The sequence below is a fragment of the Trichoplusia ni genome, chromosome 18 (genome assembly GCF_003590095.1).
Source record: "Trichoplusia ni isolate ovarian cell line Hi5 chromosome 18, tn1, whole genome shotgun sequence".
Taxonomy (NCBI): Eukaryota; Metazoa; Arthropoda; class Insecta; order Lepidoptera; family Noctuidae; genus Trichoplusia; species Trichoplusia ni.
Window position 1 is genome coordinate 6,787,497 of NC_039495.1, and position 15,218 is coordinate 6,802,714.

At 37.5% G+C, this 15,218-nt stretch overlaps 1 protein-coding gene across 1 annotated transcript; it reads right to left on the reverse strand.

Annotated features, from left to right (window-relative positions):
• Window positions 1–106: 106 nt before the first annotated feature.
• LOC113502750 (condensin complex subunit 3) lies at window positions 107–14,727 on the reverse strand. Its single transcript, XM_026884408.1, has 28 exons — window positions 14,357–14,727; window positions 13,838–14,008; window positions 13,061–13,186; window positions 12,536–12,684; window positions 11,958–12,117; window positions 11,319–11,500; window positions 10,776–10,970; window positions 9,950–10,110; window positions 9,304–9,491; window positions 8,622–8,720; window positions 8,373–8,444; window positions 7,875–8,003; window positions 7,418–7,531; window positions 6,907–7,069; window positions 6,678–6,760; window positions 6,018–6,135; window positions 5,725–5,810; window positions 5,286–5,405; window positions 4,595–4,762; window positions 4,115–4,211; window positions 3,912–3,980; window positions 3,408–3,515; window positions 2,932–3,069; window positions 2,382–2,543; window positions 1,758–1,985; window positions 1,060–1,190; window positions 439–539; window positions 107–218 (listed from the first exon to the last, which is right to left on the reverse strand). The coding sequence occupies exons 1-28, from the start codon at window positions 14,516–14,518 to the stop codon at window positions 155–157; spliced, it is 3,744 nt and encodes a 1,247-aa protein (XP_026740209.1). The 5' UTR covers window positions 14,519–14,727; the 3' UTR covers window positions 107–154.
• Between the last annotated feature and the right edge of the window lie 491 nt (window positions 14,728–15,218).

Genomic DNA, 15,218 nt, shown 5'->3' on the forward strand with positions numbered 1-15,218 from the left:
TTTCTGATATCGAGGGGTTATGCTTGTGATGTCGTTTGGTAAGAACTGGCATATAAATTGGCAAAAAAAAACCCACTTAAAATAGTTTACGAAATAAAAGAGTAAGTTTAGAAAAATAATTACTTTTATATTATAAAAAAAATGTAAAATTGAACTACTTTTTCTTGCCGTTTCGTTTGCCTTTTTTCGGTATTTCAGGTTCAGGTTCAGAGTCGGATCTGGAAGTAAAATAAAAACTTGAATGTATGATTGGCCGTTTTGGATTCAAAGACATCACTAATTTTGATTTAGATGGGAAGTTAATTCTTTGACCGTTAAAGATTCCAATATAATAAATCAGATTTGCTGTGTATTCCCTGTAACTTGTCAGGTAGGCAGTTGGTTATTATTGAGTAGAATGAGCTTGTATAAAACACTAAGAAAATAGAAAGAACGTACTCTTCACTGGCATCAGGTGTCTCAGGAATGGTGATGTTAGCTTTGGAGTCCCGTCTAGTTTCATCTGCCAGCTCACTCGAATCATTCAGGACTGATTGTACCTGAAATAAAAAGCATTTAGCGTCTTGGGCACACATCAAAAAATAATTAAGATCTACCTGGTCGTCGAATTGCAACCGAATTGTCTGTCGAGAATCAACATAAACACGATTTATTTCTCTCGATTACAGAGTTCTTTTAATTAATAATATACTTATCAACCAAGTATAATACTTCGCAGTTTTAAAGGCTGTTCTTTCCAGTTCCCAATTATAAAACAACAGCAATTACGACCTTAATTGAGCACAAGTTTTGGGTCATGTCCAACTAATATTTTTATCTACTAGAGAGATACATACTTAAACATACATACTGGGCAATGCACACATGGACTGGGCATGGGCTCAATTATTGTATGCCTTTAAAAACGTAAACTTACACTTGTGACAGCCAACATACCATAGTAAAGAACATTTATATTTGTGTTATAGTCAAAACCTGAGCATATGCTACCTGCATATTACTATTAAAATGTAAAATGGCTTGTACTTAATATTAGTTTTACTTTCATATTATACTTACAAACTCCTTCTCGTATACGATGGTGTGTAGCATGGTGTCGTCCGAGTCGTCGAGTGTTGAGCGCACGGAGCCCGCGCTGCTGCGGCGAGAGCCCGCCGACGAACGAGTCGTACGAGTGGATTGAGCCGGTACTGCGTGTACAGTAAAAAGGTTTATTTCAACTGTAAAGTTAGTATTGGCTAGAAGTTTAATAATGCTACTGTAGAATAGAAAGAAGAAAAGAAAGAAAGAAAATCGATCTCAGTGGCGTGCACTTGGAGAGGCCTATGTCCAGCAGTGGACTGCGATAGGCTGATGATGATGATGATGATGATGACGCGGGTTACATAAAAAAATTGTTCATAATCAAAGGCATTTTGGAAAACAACTTGTTTTTATTAAAAGAATATTCAATGATTACATCATTTGCAATAATTCAGTTCAAATAAAGAGGTTAGTATAGGCTTGCAGCAAATAACTTTAAATAGTTTATGGCTAAATTAAGATTCCAAGATTCTCTCACATAGTTACAAGTGTAGTTAACAAAAGCGTGTTAAAAAATATTAAAAAACACCGTATGAATTAAATATGAAAAACAAAGTCCGATATAACTAAAATGTTTCATTTTAAAAAGTGAAGAAGGTCGTTAATTATAGCAACTATAGCACATTTCCAATATAGGGGCAAAAATCAATACTGTTGTTTTAGTATTTACTCACCAGGCTTTTCGTTTGACTGTTCTTTACTCTTCCCTTTGGTCGCCTTTGTTTTAGTGGATCCGTTGGAGTCTGTACTCGAGCCTGACTGCAGACCTCTAACTGACCTCCTTACAGTCACGTTAGACACGTCGAGATCAGACAGTGGTGATGACGATGGCTCAGGAGAGGCCACCTTCTTGGGTTTAGTCTCTTTCGCCTTTGCTTTAGCTTCGGCCTTCGCTTTTTGTCCTGAAATATAAGAGACATTTTTAGTAACAAAACGGGAATATTATTTGTCATGATCAAAGATTTATGGAGTCTATGTAGATAGTCTTAAAGTTTTCAATTGAGTGTCATAAAAAAAACGTATTTTGTGGTCTTGTCGACATTGTCCAGACCTCATAATGCATCCAGTTAGTACACTTTGAGTATGGATACAGATGCTAGCGTGTTCCGTTGGTAATCGCCAGCAAGTCTCAAGTATTTGATAGCCCATAACGGACCACCGCAAGGGGTCCCCTTAGCAACATGACTGGCTGGATACATACACCATACACACACATACGTAACTGGCAGGCACGATGGTTCAACCACCCATTGTACCATTACTGACTTAAAAGCTTAATTTTTCTGCATAAGGATTACCTCTCTCAACATCGACGAGCGACCGTTGCGACCTACTTCGTTTAACACCGCCCGCTACTTCCTGATCTTCTTTGCGACCTTTTTTGTCACCCTTCTCTTTGGTCGTTTTACTCGAATCTGAACCACTTGTCTGTCTGGTCATAGAGAGCTTTTTCTTCCGGCCTATTAGTGAAAGAGAATAATTAGGGCATGAATTGAATTAGGTATATTTATTTCTAGCCAACACTCTTACGGCATTCTTTTATTAGTCTCGCTAAGTAATTTAATCCTTATGTGTTTTTTACTGTTATAACAGTGTTTAAACTGTAAATTAATTATAGACAGCCGCCGCTGCTGAGCTCGCTAACTGAGCCTTACAGAGGTGGAGGTGGAGGCCTTAACATGTGAACATTAAACATTAACTAAAAGCAGAACTTTCCATCGACGACTTCACATAGCGTATATCAAATATTGATTAGGTGTTAATGAAAAATTTTATACGTATAGGAATACAAGAGGCTGCGTAACGCTCACCCATTATTTTGAACCTTATAATAAAACTAAACAATACCTTTAGTGATCTTCGCCTTCTTAACGGGTGATACCCCACTGCTGGAGTCTGAGGCTACGTCCGTAGGGTCAGCAGAGGGCGCTGCTTCTGTCACCGTTGAGTTGCTTTCCGCGCGACTGCTCTCCGCTTGAGGTTGTGCTGTTATTAATAAGCGTTTTATGTAGTCAGATTACGATGAGATGAGAGAGAGAAGAAAAACAACAGACAATAGTCATTTGTCGGCGCCATCCATCGCCCTAATGGATGTCGGCAAAACAGTACCTCCTTAATAAATTGTATCGAATTTATTGTAGCCCAGCAGGTAAAAACATACACATACACACATACTTTCGAATTTATAATATCAGTGTGAATCAAGTGCACAGAAAATGTCTACTAAATCTGACGGTATAACAGAAGAGCTGGCAGAGGGATAAAATAAATACAATAAATATATTTACATTAAAGTTTTCAGAAAAAAAAGAATAATGTCTTACCTTCAGATATCCTGGATAGTCCCTCTGGCGGTGTAGTCTCGTCTATTTCAACCTCTTCTTCAACAGTTTCGTTGATCACGACGTGTGTGCTTCGGGCTATCGGTTGAGCTGTGACAAATAAACGATATTTTTTTTATCAATCTTATGCTAGTAGATAGTGGAGTATGGACAAAATGACATTTCTAATTGCCGTTAGCGTCAATAGAATGCTCAAATGTATTGAATTTACATTTTGTTTGGATTATTCACATGCTTAACCATCTTCATACATTGTTTTGTACTTTCACAAAAGTGTCACAAATGCATTAAATAAAATGGCCGACTTTAAAGTTGGACCCTACAGACAGATAAATGAAATGATCAATTATTGACAGGTTACAAAATCATCAGATATCCTTTCAGGGAATAACGGATTTTACATGAAGGCAAGTCTGTCAGTTTGGTCACTCAGCTCAGTGAAGCAAGCTGTTTGTCAACAATATAAACATAATATCATTAACTTACGTAAAGATGTAGTAGCTCTTCCTATCGTTGCTAACGAATCTTCTTGCATGGTCATACCTTCCGTTATACCTGAAAATTAACGAAACTTATTCAGTTTGTAGCATTTTATATTGCAAGAGACCACATTTTCATTTAGTTCAAAACTATCTTGAAATATTTGAACAGTTTTTATTATGAAAGGTGAGTTCATTTCTTTTATGTACCTGATTGTGACATTTTATTGAGACTGGCTCGCTCTGTCGCTTCTAGAGCACCGAGATATCTAGTCAGATTACGGCAAGACTGCTTGTCAGGAAGTTTCTGCAAATATTTAAGAAAGAAGATTTGTTAAGCAAGTAAATCGTTTCTTATTAGCGGCGTACTTTCTGCATAAGCTTTTATTTAGACGAATTAAGTAATTAAGGCAATTTTGTAATATTTTAATCAATGTTTCAGTGCCAATAAATTCTGTAACATAATGAACGAACTCAAAAAACATCAATAACATAATTTCTGTATTTGACAGGATACATTTTATCAGCAAACATGCAACATTCTATCAATAAACTGTACCATGAGAGCTGAGAGCGTATTACAGTCCTTTTCTTGTAATAAAACCTTCAAATAAATAGCTGCCTATAAGTAGCCCGACTTCCAACATGGTCTTAATAATAATATTTGTTAGTTAATAATAGTGAGTGTACCAGACACAGGTCCCTGAGCATCCTGGCGAGCTCGGCGGCCCGGCTGCAGTCCCGTGGCGGGGCCAGCAGCGCCAGCAGGCGGCAGGCCAGCGCCGCCTCCGCCGCGCCCGGCCGCCGCACCAGCGCCTGGCACAGGACCGCCGCCATGCCGCCCTGGCTGTCCGCCAGCTGCGGGGACGGGGTAAGGATTATTCTTGTGTATGGTTAGATAAATAATGTACGACGTTATTAGGAATTTAGAAATAATACTTTTTAGTATCGCACTATCACAGTAATATTAAAAATGCGAAAGTATGTGAGTGTGTTTTTAAGTAGGTGTGTATGTTTGTTACCCGTTCACGACCAAATGGCCGATTTCAATGTAATTTGGTGTAGAGCTAGCTGACAGCTCAGATTAAGTTACAAACAACATAAGCTACATTTTATCTGAGTTAACGACGTGGGGTAATATTTTTACAGCTGTAATTGGAATCCAGGTGGCCGATGCCGCGAACAACAAATAGTAGTACCATAATGTATAATTAATATCAAAGCTCAGGAGGTCACTAAAATTACCGAATAAACAGGTTCAAAAATTCAATAATAAATTTTAATACTTTTACAAGTATCCCTTAAAGTACAAATAATAACATGTAATACCGTAATTTCAACAATAACATTATTAACACGACAAAACATAAATACCCCATACCTCATGATTGACTCTAGTTAGAGACACTATGAACCGCACGACCGCTTCTTGATCAATTTCCGCGAGAGGCGAACTTGAGGGCGCGTTAGCTAGCGCACGGAGAGTGGGCAGAGTTGCTTTCTGAAAGTTAAGTTATAAATTAGTATATAAAACTAGATGCACCGACAGATATTGAGAAGAAGGCTATTAATAAAATCACGACACTGGATAATAAACTTTAAAACTAATGAAATAAAGTATACTTTCATTTGAACACGTCCTATTCACTTTGCCACCAGATGAATTTCTTCAACAGCGCCTTAGTTTTTACTTTACTTCATAATAGTACGCAAATACCTTAATCAGATTAAAAACAGTAGTTGTTTAGCATTCAAGTCTATCCAGGTATAATATTCATTAAATCCTTGTAACAATGACCATAGAACTCAAAGTATCATACCTGTATTTGTTCTTGAGCACCGTCTACACTTATCGGGAACGTTTGGAAGAACACTCCAATGGATTGCCGTAACATATCTTCATCAACTAAGACAATACACAATAACATTAAACCTTATTCCCGTGGTCATACGGTCGAATTAGATTATATTTTCACACTTTGTAAACACACAATTTAATTTGAACTTTAAGTGTTAAGCAATATGAAATAATTTGCATACATTTTACATACTACCAAAATTTATCGAATTTGAACTTTAAACATAAGAAACAAGGTTGTAATTTCGTAAATACCTGTAGCTGGATTGAACCAGAGCAGTATTAGCCTGCTCAGTATGGCCGGAGACTCGAGATGTCCCAAATGTATGAGACGGCACAGTCCTTCCACTATGATTAGTCGGTAGGCCGCACACTAAAAATACAATATACAATAAATTATACGGAATAAGATACATTCCAATCCCTACTAATATTATAAATGCGAAAGTAACTCTGTCTGTCGGTCTGTCTGTTACGCTTTCACGTCTAAACCACTGAACTGATTTTAATGCTATTTGGTACAGAGATAGAGTTGACCTTGAGAAAGAACATAGGATAGTTTTTATCCCGGACTTTAAAAGAGTCTATCTCTATACCTAAAGAATAAATATATAATACCTAAAGAAAGATGACTTAAATCCTTGTATCACAGGGAGTTTCACAAACATTCAAGTCACATGCACAAAGACACCTAGACTCAAGACAAGCATTTGTGGATCACACAAATGCTTGTCCTACGCGGGGATTGAAGCCGCTACACGTCGTGCTCAGTAGGTTTGCCATGTGACTTCAACCAATCGGCTATCCGAGCAGTCAATTTATTTATCCATTTAGGAAGTTTTGTGTTAATACCACTGTAAAATTTAGTTCAAATGCAAGGTAAGTATAATGTGTATATGTAAACTACGTCCTTACCGTGCTATCCATAATCTTGAGTAGCAATTCAATGACCGTGCTGTGAGCTGAAGACATGGATAGTGCGGACTCTGATAAAGTGCCTGTAATGCAAACACATATTTTAGTATTATATCTTCAGTATAAATAAAAAAAAACACTGTGATTCGGCCTATTAGTCCGACTGCAGCAAACAATGGTAGCAATGGTAGCACTCGCTGTTCATTCCCAAAAAAATCTTATCTCTCACCATCATCATCAATAACACTGTATCCCCTAGACTTCTTGGTGGTGTTGACAGAGGTATCGTCGTGCGCGTCGTCCTCGAACAGCCGGGCGCCGTGCACGCACAGCAGGTCCACGACACAGCGGAGGACTGTGGACACTGTGCGCTCGTTGGACGTGTCGATCAACTGGGTACAGAGATAGGTGGGGTTTAAGCATATTGAGTGGGGAAAGTGGGTGTCAAGAGATATATATTATTAGGTGTTATAATGAAGAGGGACTGAACTTGAAGCTTGCTTGGTTTGGACATTTATGAGCACAAAACTCGCTAGAACTTGATCTGGACATTTTAAGCTAATTTGGTTAGGAATCGTCTTAGGGAGTCAATGTTTGTTAATTTGACATTTCAAATAGACAGAGGAGATGGCAAGAAACCTAATTTAACACAAACCATTTTCAAGTCTTATTAAAAAAAAGACTTGTACAAAAATATTTAAATTAAAGCATGAAAAATAGAGAAGTAAAAAAGTACTTACATTAGCAAAAAAGAAGGCCTTGTTTTCTTTAGCGAACTCCTTGTCTAACATTCCATACAACGCTACTGTTTCCAACGCCGTGTCAACTATCTCCGGATTTTGGAATATCTCCACCTGGAAAATTCACATATTTCGTTACTTTGTTTCAGCGACACAACATGTATTTTCTCATAGTTTGATCTCCAAAATTTAAAACAAATCATCATTTATTCGACAACGGTTTAATATAAAAATCGCCTCCCGTATTAGAGAATTAAATCCTTGTGTCGCGGGGGCTCTCACAAACATACTAGTCACGTGTACAAAGACACCCAGACTCAGGACAAGCATTCGTGGATGACACAAAGGCTAGTCCTCCGCGGGGATCGAACTTGCGACTTGTCGCGCACAGAGAATTTGACGTGGTACCGCTCGACTACATGTTGGACTCATCGGTTTATCTCGTGTAGTAACATACCTCTAATTCGTTGAACATCATTCGCATCATCGGCGTGACAGTTTTGAGTTGCGGCGTGTCGAGAGCACAGTTTAGTATCGTCAGGCACTTGGTGAGAGTCGCCGCGTCCGATAATTTCTCTTTAATAGTCTGTAATTTAACGGATTATTAACTAAATGTAAGTGTAAAAATTGGCAATAGGACAAGACACGTAAGATTAAAAAAAAATCGAAATACCCACGATTTTGAATGTCAGTCTATTCAAATTTTATCTAAATGGGTCTAGCCGTTTTTATACAGCCGAAAATTTCAGCCTGCTAGCTTATCGGGAACTACCTCAAAATTGAGTTACAAAAATCTAATAAACAAACCTACAAACAAGAAAGTGAGTGTATAAAAAAGTGGGAAAAATTGGCAACTAAGACAGGACAGGTAAAATTCCGGATTTTAGTGCCTAGAAACCAGACAAGTCTGCTTTTTTTAACATGCTATTTGGAACATCGAATATAAAATACTTACTGGTACAGGCACTGGAGCAGGTGCCACTGGCTGTATAGACAACTCATCCAACTTCTTTTGTATGTCTTTCACCTGAAACAAGTTTAATACAAATTATTATTAACGATTTTTTAAATACATCATATTTAACTTACATTAATTATGGAGTGGAACAAATACTATCTCTATATTATCAACTAAGAGCATGTTCATTGTGATTTGAATTCACTGTTTTTTTATTGAAAATTATAATTTTTATTTTTCCTTTACCTTGGCTTTACATTCCGCAGCTAGAGCGTAGTTCTGATCTCTGACGGCTTCTTCTTGAGCTTCGATCGCAACGTTCAAAGAGACGCGGAGCCTGGCCCTCTATATAAAAAAAAAATAGATCAGAACTGTTACAAACAACATTTGGATCTACTTTTCAGCAAGTAACAGGGTGTAAAAGGACAAGGGTGTAAGTAATACAAAATATAGCAGCGTCTACTTGGTATTGCATTATCAAAAGCAACTTGTGTAGCTTTAACATGGTTTTAAATAAACAATATTTTGAAAACTAATTAATAATTAAATTGGCGGGCTGAAATATTTTCTTTACGTAACCAATTTGTAAAATAGTGTATATTTGTGAATATATGCTACATTAGCTATTTTCTAGCGCATGGTGTCAAACAAACGATTAGGAGTCCAAGTGGTTGACATGACCAAAATCGGACACAATTATTATCGTTTATAATTCCTCCTTTTTGCCATTTCTTATTAATTTCTTTGCGGGTTCCAAGGAAGTGAGTTACCCTGGGACACACCGAACTTAAGTGTTTCGGTGGTTTTCGTTAGTTTCATTGTAGATTCTGGCTTACAGGAGTTGCAATGACGGACAAAGGTAGCTAGGAGCTAGAGCCTTAAAAAAACACAAGACATTTTATCGTTATTCCCAGTCAGGACATCATACCTGCAGCTTGGCCTCCGAGTTGTCGACGAGCGGCGCGGGCGCGGGCGGCAGGTCGGGCTCGGGCGGGTCGCGCAGGGCCGCCAGCACGCCGCTCACCAGGTCCACGCGCGCCGCCGCGTCCGGGACCACCTGCGACAGGGCCGACACGAAGGCGCGCAGCACGTCCGCGCTCAGGGGACCGTAGTCGCCTGGGGATGAGTCGGCCAATGAATCGAGACAACTTGGTGAAGTAGTAAGAAGTTCGAAGCTTTCGGGCTACACAACGCATAGCTTAAGCGTACTTTAATCACTTGAATTTAGAACTTATCACTTCGAAATAAGGTTCAGATTGAGGTTTTCTTCTATTATAAGTTAATTAAAATAAACCATATATTTAACACTAGCTGTTCCCCGAGGGCTCACAAGCTACAAATCTAGAAAACCACTAGAAAATGATCCCAGGCGAACATAAAATGGCAATAAAACTATCACTTGTTAATCCTTTTTGTAACCTTTACCAAGTACCAAGTTTTGTACAATGTTTCTTTTGTGACAGAGGAACAAACATCCATACTTACAAACTTTGTAGTATAGTAGTGTAGTATTATACTATCAGTAACTTCTAAATCTAATATCAGTTACACTACAACCAATAAACCTCACTAACCAGTCAGTACATCAGTGATGAGCGTCTGCAGCGCGGTCCGGCCGCTGGGGTCCGTGACGTCATACACCCGCAGCATGGTGGCCAGCTCGTGCAGGACGTGTTGGCGCGTACTGAAGCCCACCGGGTCCGAGCTCTCACACGGACACGGGGACTCTACGATACTGCGGGGAATTTCAACTTTATATAGATATCTCTTGTTGAATAATCGGTTTTTCAAACAAAGGCTGGCTCAATATTTATGGGAATCGGATAGTCGATTGGTTGAGATCACAACGCCAAACTCATTGAGCGTATTCCTGTCGGTGGGTTTCCCCGCGTGTAGCACATTTGTGTGATCCACGAATGCTTGTCCTGAGACTGTATCTTTAGGCATATGACTTGAATGTTAGTGAATCCCCCTCGACACAAGTTAATTCTTTAATGAGGGATTCGTTTTTTTTTTTATAAAGATAAATACATAAATGTGATTATATCGTGTGATGTAATAATTATAAAATAGTAAATACCAATGAAAGAAAAACATTTTCGAGCTAGAGTTGTTCAAACGTCTCGAATGAGGTAGACTTTTAGTTTTACGATACTACTGGGGTCCAAGTCTTAAAGTAATATTATTACGGGTTTAAAACAGTGATGCTGCTCTACACCGTGTATTGCGCTGTCGCGCTACCAAAACCATAATAATATTACTTTAAGACATGGTGCAGACCCTTTGGACCATTGGAGAAATCCTCACACATTGTCATCATTTGTCACAATTTGATAGACATCTACAGCTAACTACAACAACTAATCTTCGAATCAAATGTAGTCAAACTAATACACTTACGCTCTGATATATCCAGTGAGTACAACCAAGTCAGGTAGTATAGTCTCCAGGGTCTCATCATCATCTATCTTCTGCAGATGCTCCGCTAGATGGCGCCAGTACCACGCCGTCTCCTTGTTGAGTTTGTCAGCGGGGATGAGGCGGAGCGTTTTGTCGGTGGGCAGCCATTCTAGTAGCTCCGATATTGGTAGACGCCTGGTATTGGTAGATTTTATTAGAAAAATGGAGTGAGGAAACATAATTTAAGTTGATATAAGCATACTTGTTGCGTGTGTGGCACAAAAATAAACACATTTTATGCAGGTGTTACACCCAAAAGCATGGTATACTCCATTTTTTTGTTTTCCGTGGGAATCCTCATTCATAGCCACTTCCTCTGGGGAGAGAGCGGGTAGTGACAAACTCTTAACGTGTAGTTGGCAAGAACTGCCGTGCAGCGACTCACGCATTTGGTAGGTGTGAGTGTGGCGTTTATACCCTCCATACATAATATACCTATATGTATAACGTAATACACTGTAATAAGGTTACATTAAAACTTACTTGAACAACGACTCCAACAGTTTTCCAGCTACATACTGTGAGTCCTTAGCATCGTGAGCGTTGTCCAATCGTATCGCCTTCAACAAGTCTACTATATTGCCTTGGAAAGTTGCCAGCCAGCCAGGGATCAATATTTCTTCGACGACGCGACGCACGCGCAGACTACGCTCAGTGAGTCCCACCTGGAGAATTAATATTTTATAAGTTTTTGAGTATTTCAATTATCCTATAGACTCAATAAAAAGTTAGGTAGTTATCTAATACTGAAAGCTTAAGATTATGTATCATTTTTGTCTGGCGTACCTAGCTCTTAAAGTGAGACTGTAGACTGTAAACTCTCTCTTTATTGACCCTTTAGGGGTCAATAAAGAGAGAGTTTACATATACACCATAGAGTTCCATCTCTTTTTTTCACAACTACGAAATAGTGTTTTAAGAGTCGGTTAGTTTAGTTGTACTCCTGTAAAGATTCTTTTTCTCCTTCTATACAAGATTCAATTCTTCTGTTAGTGACATTATAAAATTTATGTCTCAATGATCCCATTGAAACCTAAGGGCGTCATTTTGCTATGCGTTTACTGAGCGTGGTATTTACGTGCAGCTGATAGTATCCGTGTACAAATGTGATTATAATCCTACCTTAAGTGTAAGTACCCTCTGTCGGACCCTCAGTTGCGTGACATTGATGGCCGCGATGTACAGGAAGGCGGCGCGACGGACTGCCTCGTCGACGTCACACAAGCGCTCCAACACGAACGGTACGTTACGACTGCATTTAGCGATGGACATCACGATGGCTCTGTAGAGTTATGACAATAGTTGAAGCTTTGTGACAACAGATGTGAAACTGTACTCTTTTGTTTAAATCAACAAGAAGGGAAAAATCAAAAATTATTATATTGTTATATAAATAACACATAATACTGATATATTTTAGTTTTTTTTTTTTAATTTGGTAATTTTTATTGTTATTTAACATGACTCTTTAGTCATATTTCATTTAATATAATATATGTTTTTGAAAAATCCCTCAAGATTTAGCATCTTTTTTTAAATACATAGGTATAAAAATAGGTGACATCATTGTGACGACTAATTTAACAAAACTGATTGACGGAAAATGATTTTGATATGAGTGGAGAAATCTGTTCAACTCATTTAATGGTTCTATCAAATAAATTACTTAAAAAACTAAATAAGTTTTATTTTAAGCTTACCTTCTGACGGAAGAACTAGGGTCACAGCTCATATGGAATCGATAAGCACGGGTAACTTCATCATCCTGCTCCATAGGATTCTGCAGCCGCTGCAACGCAAGCGCCGCCCGACAGCGCACAGCACCGCGCGTGTCTTGCAACCTTTGCATCTGTAAAAGTATAGAATATAGCCCAACTGATAATTGATAGACAAATTGGCTTCCAAATAAGGCAGAATCTGTAGTCAGGTAAACAGGGAACTGAATAGATAAAGCAAACTTTCATCAACATATCGCAGATTCAATCAATATAAAGCACAAGTATTTGTTTGTTCCAAAAATGATTATCCTAGCTCTCTTTGGTGCATTTGAAATGTTTCCCCTCTAGATTGATTGATTTCCTTAGTGTAGTAGTATTTTTTTATCAATAAAATATTGTGATACATAACTTATGTTATTTTTCAAGTATTATTGATTTTAGTTCAATTGTAACTCTTCACTAGTTCACTATAAAGCAGTCTTAAACTCTAAGTATTAATTTACTTACCTGTGAAGCCAGTAACTTGTCACAGAGGTCATCATCAAGTGAGGCGTCATCACCCAGAGCAGATAACACCGCAGCCAACAGCTGACTGGCACGGTACCTCACCGACTGACCCGACACACACTGACACTGGAATGTTAAAAATTATATACATTATGTTAAATATATATTACATAGTTAAAACAGATTTATCCATTGTAATTTGATATCCGAAAAGCTTATTAGTAGTCCCATTTGGTATATGAATTTTGAATTTACTTTTGGATTATTACAAAAATGATAATAACTGCCTCGATGCAGATCTCTATGTGTAAATAAGTTGTTTAGTATGTAGTTAAAGGCTTGAATCTTACAAAAAGTACAGAAACTCTACTCAAAAATTTATGAAAACAGTAACTATGTGGGTAAGTGCTTCTTGCCATTCCTACTAATATTATAAATGCAAAAGTAACTCTGTCTGTCTGTCTGTTACGTTTTCATGTCTAAACCACTGAACTGATTTTAATGAAATTTGGTACAGAGATAGAGTTGACCTTGAGAAAGAACATAGGATAGTTTTTATCCTGGACTTTTGTAGAGTTCTCTTGGAAACGCGATATAACCGACCTCGATGCCTGCTTGATGCCTGATTACATAATAATAGTTTTGAGAAGAAAGTTCACAAGCTTTACCATAGAAATACATGTATCAAATAAAAAAATACTGATGTTGCAGTATAAAGTAAAGATACCTATTACTTATTATATTCTAAACATCCAGTCATGCCAGTTATATACTTACATCAAATATAATATCAAATATGAACAGTAGAAACTCCTCCTCATCATCTAAAGATGTGCAGAAGGTAGCCACAAACTGCACCACTCTGTCCACATTGGCACTTGTGTCACCAAATGTGAATAAATAGTGTAAAGCATTCTTGAAACTCTCTCGGAAACTGTCTTCGTCAAGCTGATAGGAAATTATATTATTCAATATTTGGATATTTATATTTGTAAAAGAACATAATTAAGGAAGTCTTTAAAAAGATCGAATGTATTTAATTCAATAAAGTAGTGTAATCAGTATTTGTTTTACTTCCAAAAGTTTTGTTGTCAAGAAGTTAACTACAAAAGTTAACAAAAAGTTGTTCATAAGCATTACTGTGGACTTTTAAGTCTAATATAGTATTTATCTCTTCACAAATACAATTACAAGACGTACTAGGTTGTTGATGTGAACTTTAAACTTTTACATAGAATTTGATAATCTTTTACTGCGTTTCTACATTTTTTTATGACTAATTTAATAATAGCTTACCTTTTTATACAATTTAATCATTTCCTTCACGTATTTCTTGTGTTGAACTACATTGTATTGTACGTTCTGAAATATTTTGAACATCGTAGGATTGTTTCGCGGGTTCGGCTTAATTGTGGTTGTGGCCACCGGCTGCAAAACTTCCGCGTCGGTAGGAGGCATTGTTACCAATAACACTAAATACCACTTTCGCTACACAATTCTACTTAAAAAGTTTAAAATAATCATAAATTAGAGAACTTAATACTTTTTCGATCAACTCTGTACGCGCGCCCGACCGTTTTGTTTTGAATTTTTGACATTCATTTGACATGTTTGTCTTGAGTGTGACAAAGACGAAGCAAATGTATGGAGCTGCTCTATATATAAATTCTGCATGTTACACTGTAACATTTTTACATCGATTTGACAAGCATCAAATCGATGTAAAATTGAAATTTATTTTTTATTAAACACTGTCTTTTTTTGTTGTTAACCACCTAAATCTCTGACACGCGTCATTTAATAACACCGCGCGCCATCGCCATGGCACACGCTACACAACGCTATATAATTATATTATGTATAATAGAGTTGCGTGTGGTGATTTTTTTAATAATCTGCTATTTTAATTGGCTATATCTTGGCCAGTAACATCAAATAACTTATTACCACATTTGAAATGCAGTACAAAAGATACGTAAGATAAGTACGATAGAAAAGCATTTGTAAGACATTTATAAGATTTAATTTCCATAGCAGTAACAACACCGCGATGTCTGAATGAGATAGCAACGCATTGTTCCCGACTTATTCTTGGTAGAGTAAAATGTAAATATGTTCCTTGATTCTTGAACCAAGGGATGAAAATAAAAGTCGCAAA

Excerpts from the sequence above, each read along its gene's own strand:
- LOC113502750 (XM_026884408.1), bottom strand. The coding sequence starts at position 14,518 with ATGCCTCCTACCGACGCGGAAGTTTTGCAGCCGGTGGCCACAACCACA. Across the intron at positions 8,721-9,303 it reads ACTCGGAGGCCAAGCTGCAG|AGGGCCAGGCTCCGCGTCTC; the intron begins GTATGATGTCCT and ends TTTTTTATATAG. Across the intron at positions 5,811-6,017 it reads CTGGTTCAATCCAGCTACAG|TTGATGAAGATATGTTACGG; the intron begins GTATTTACGAAA and ends GTATTGTCTTAG.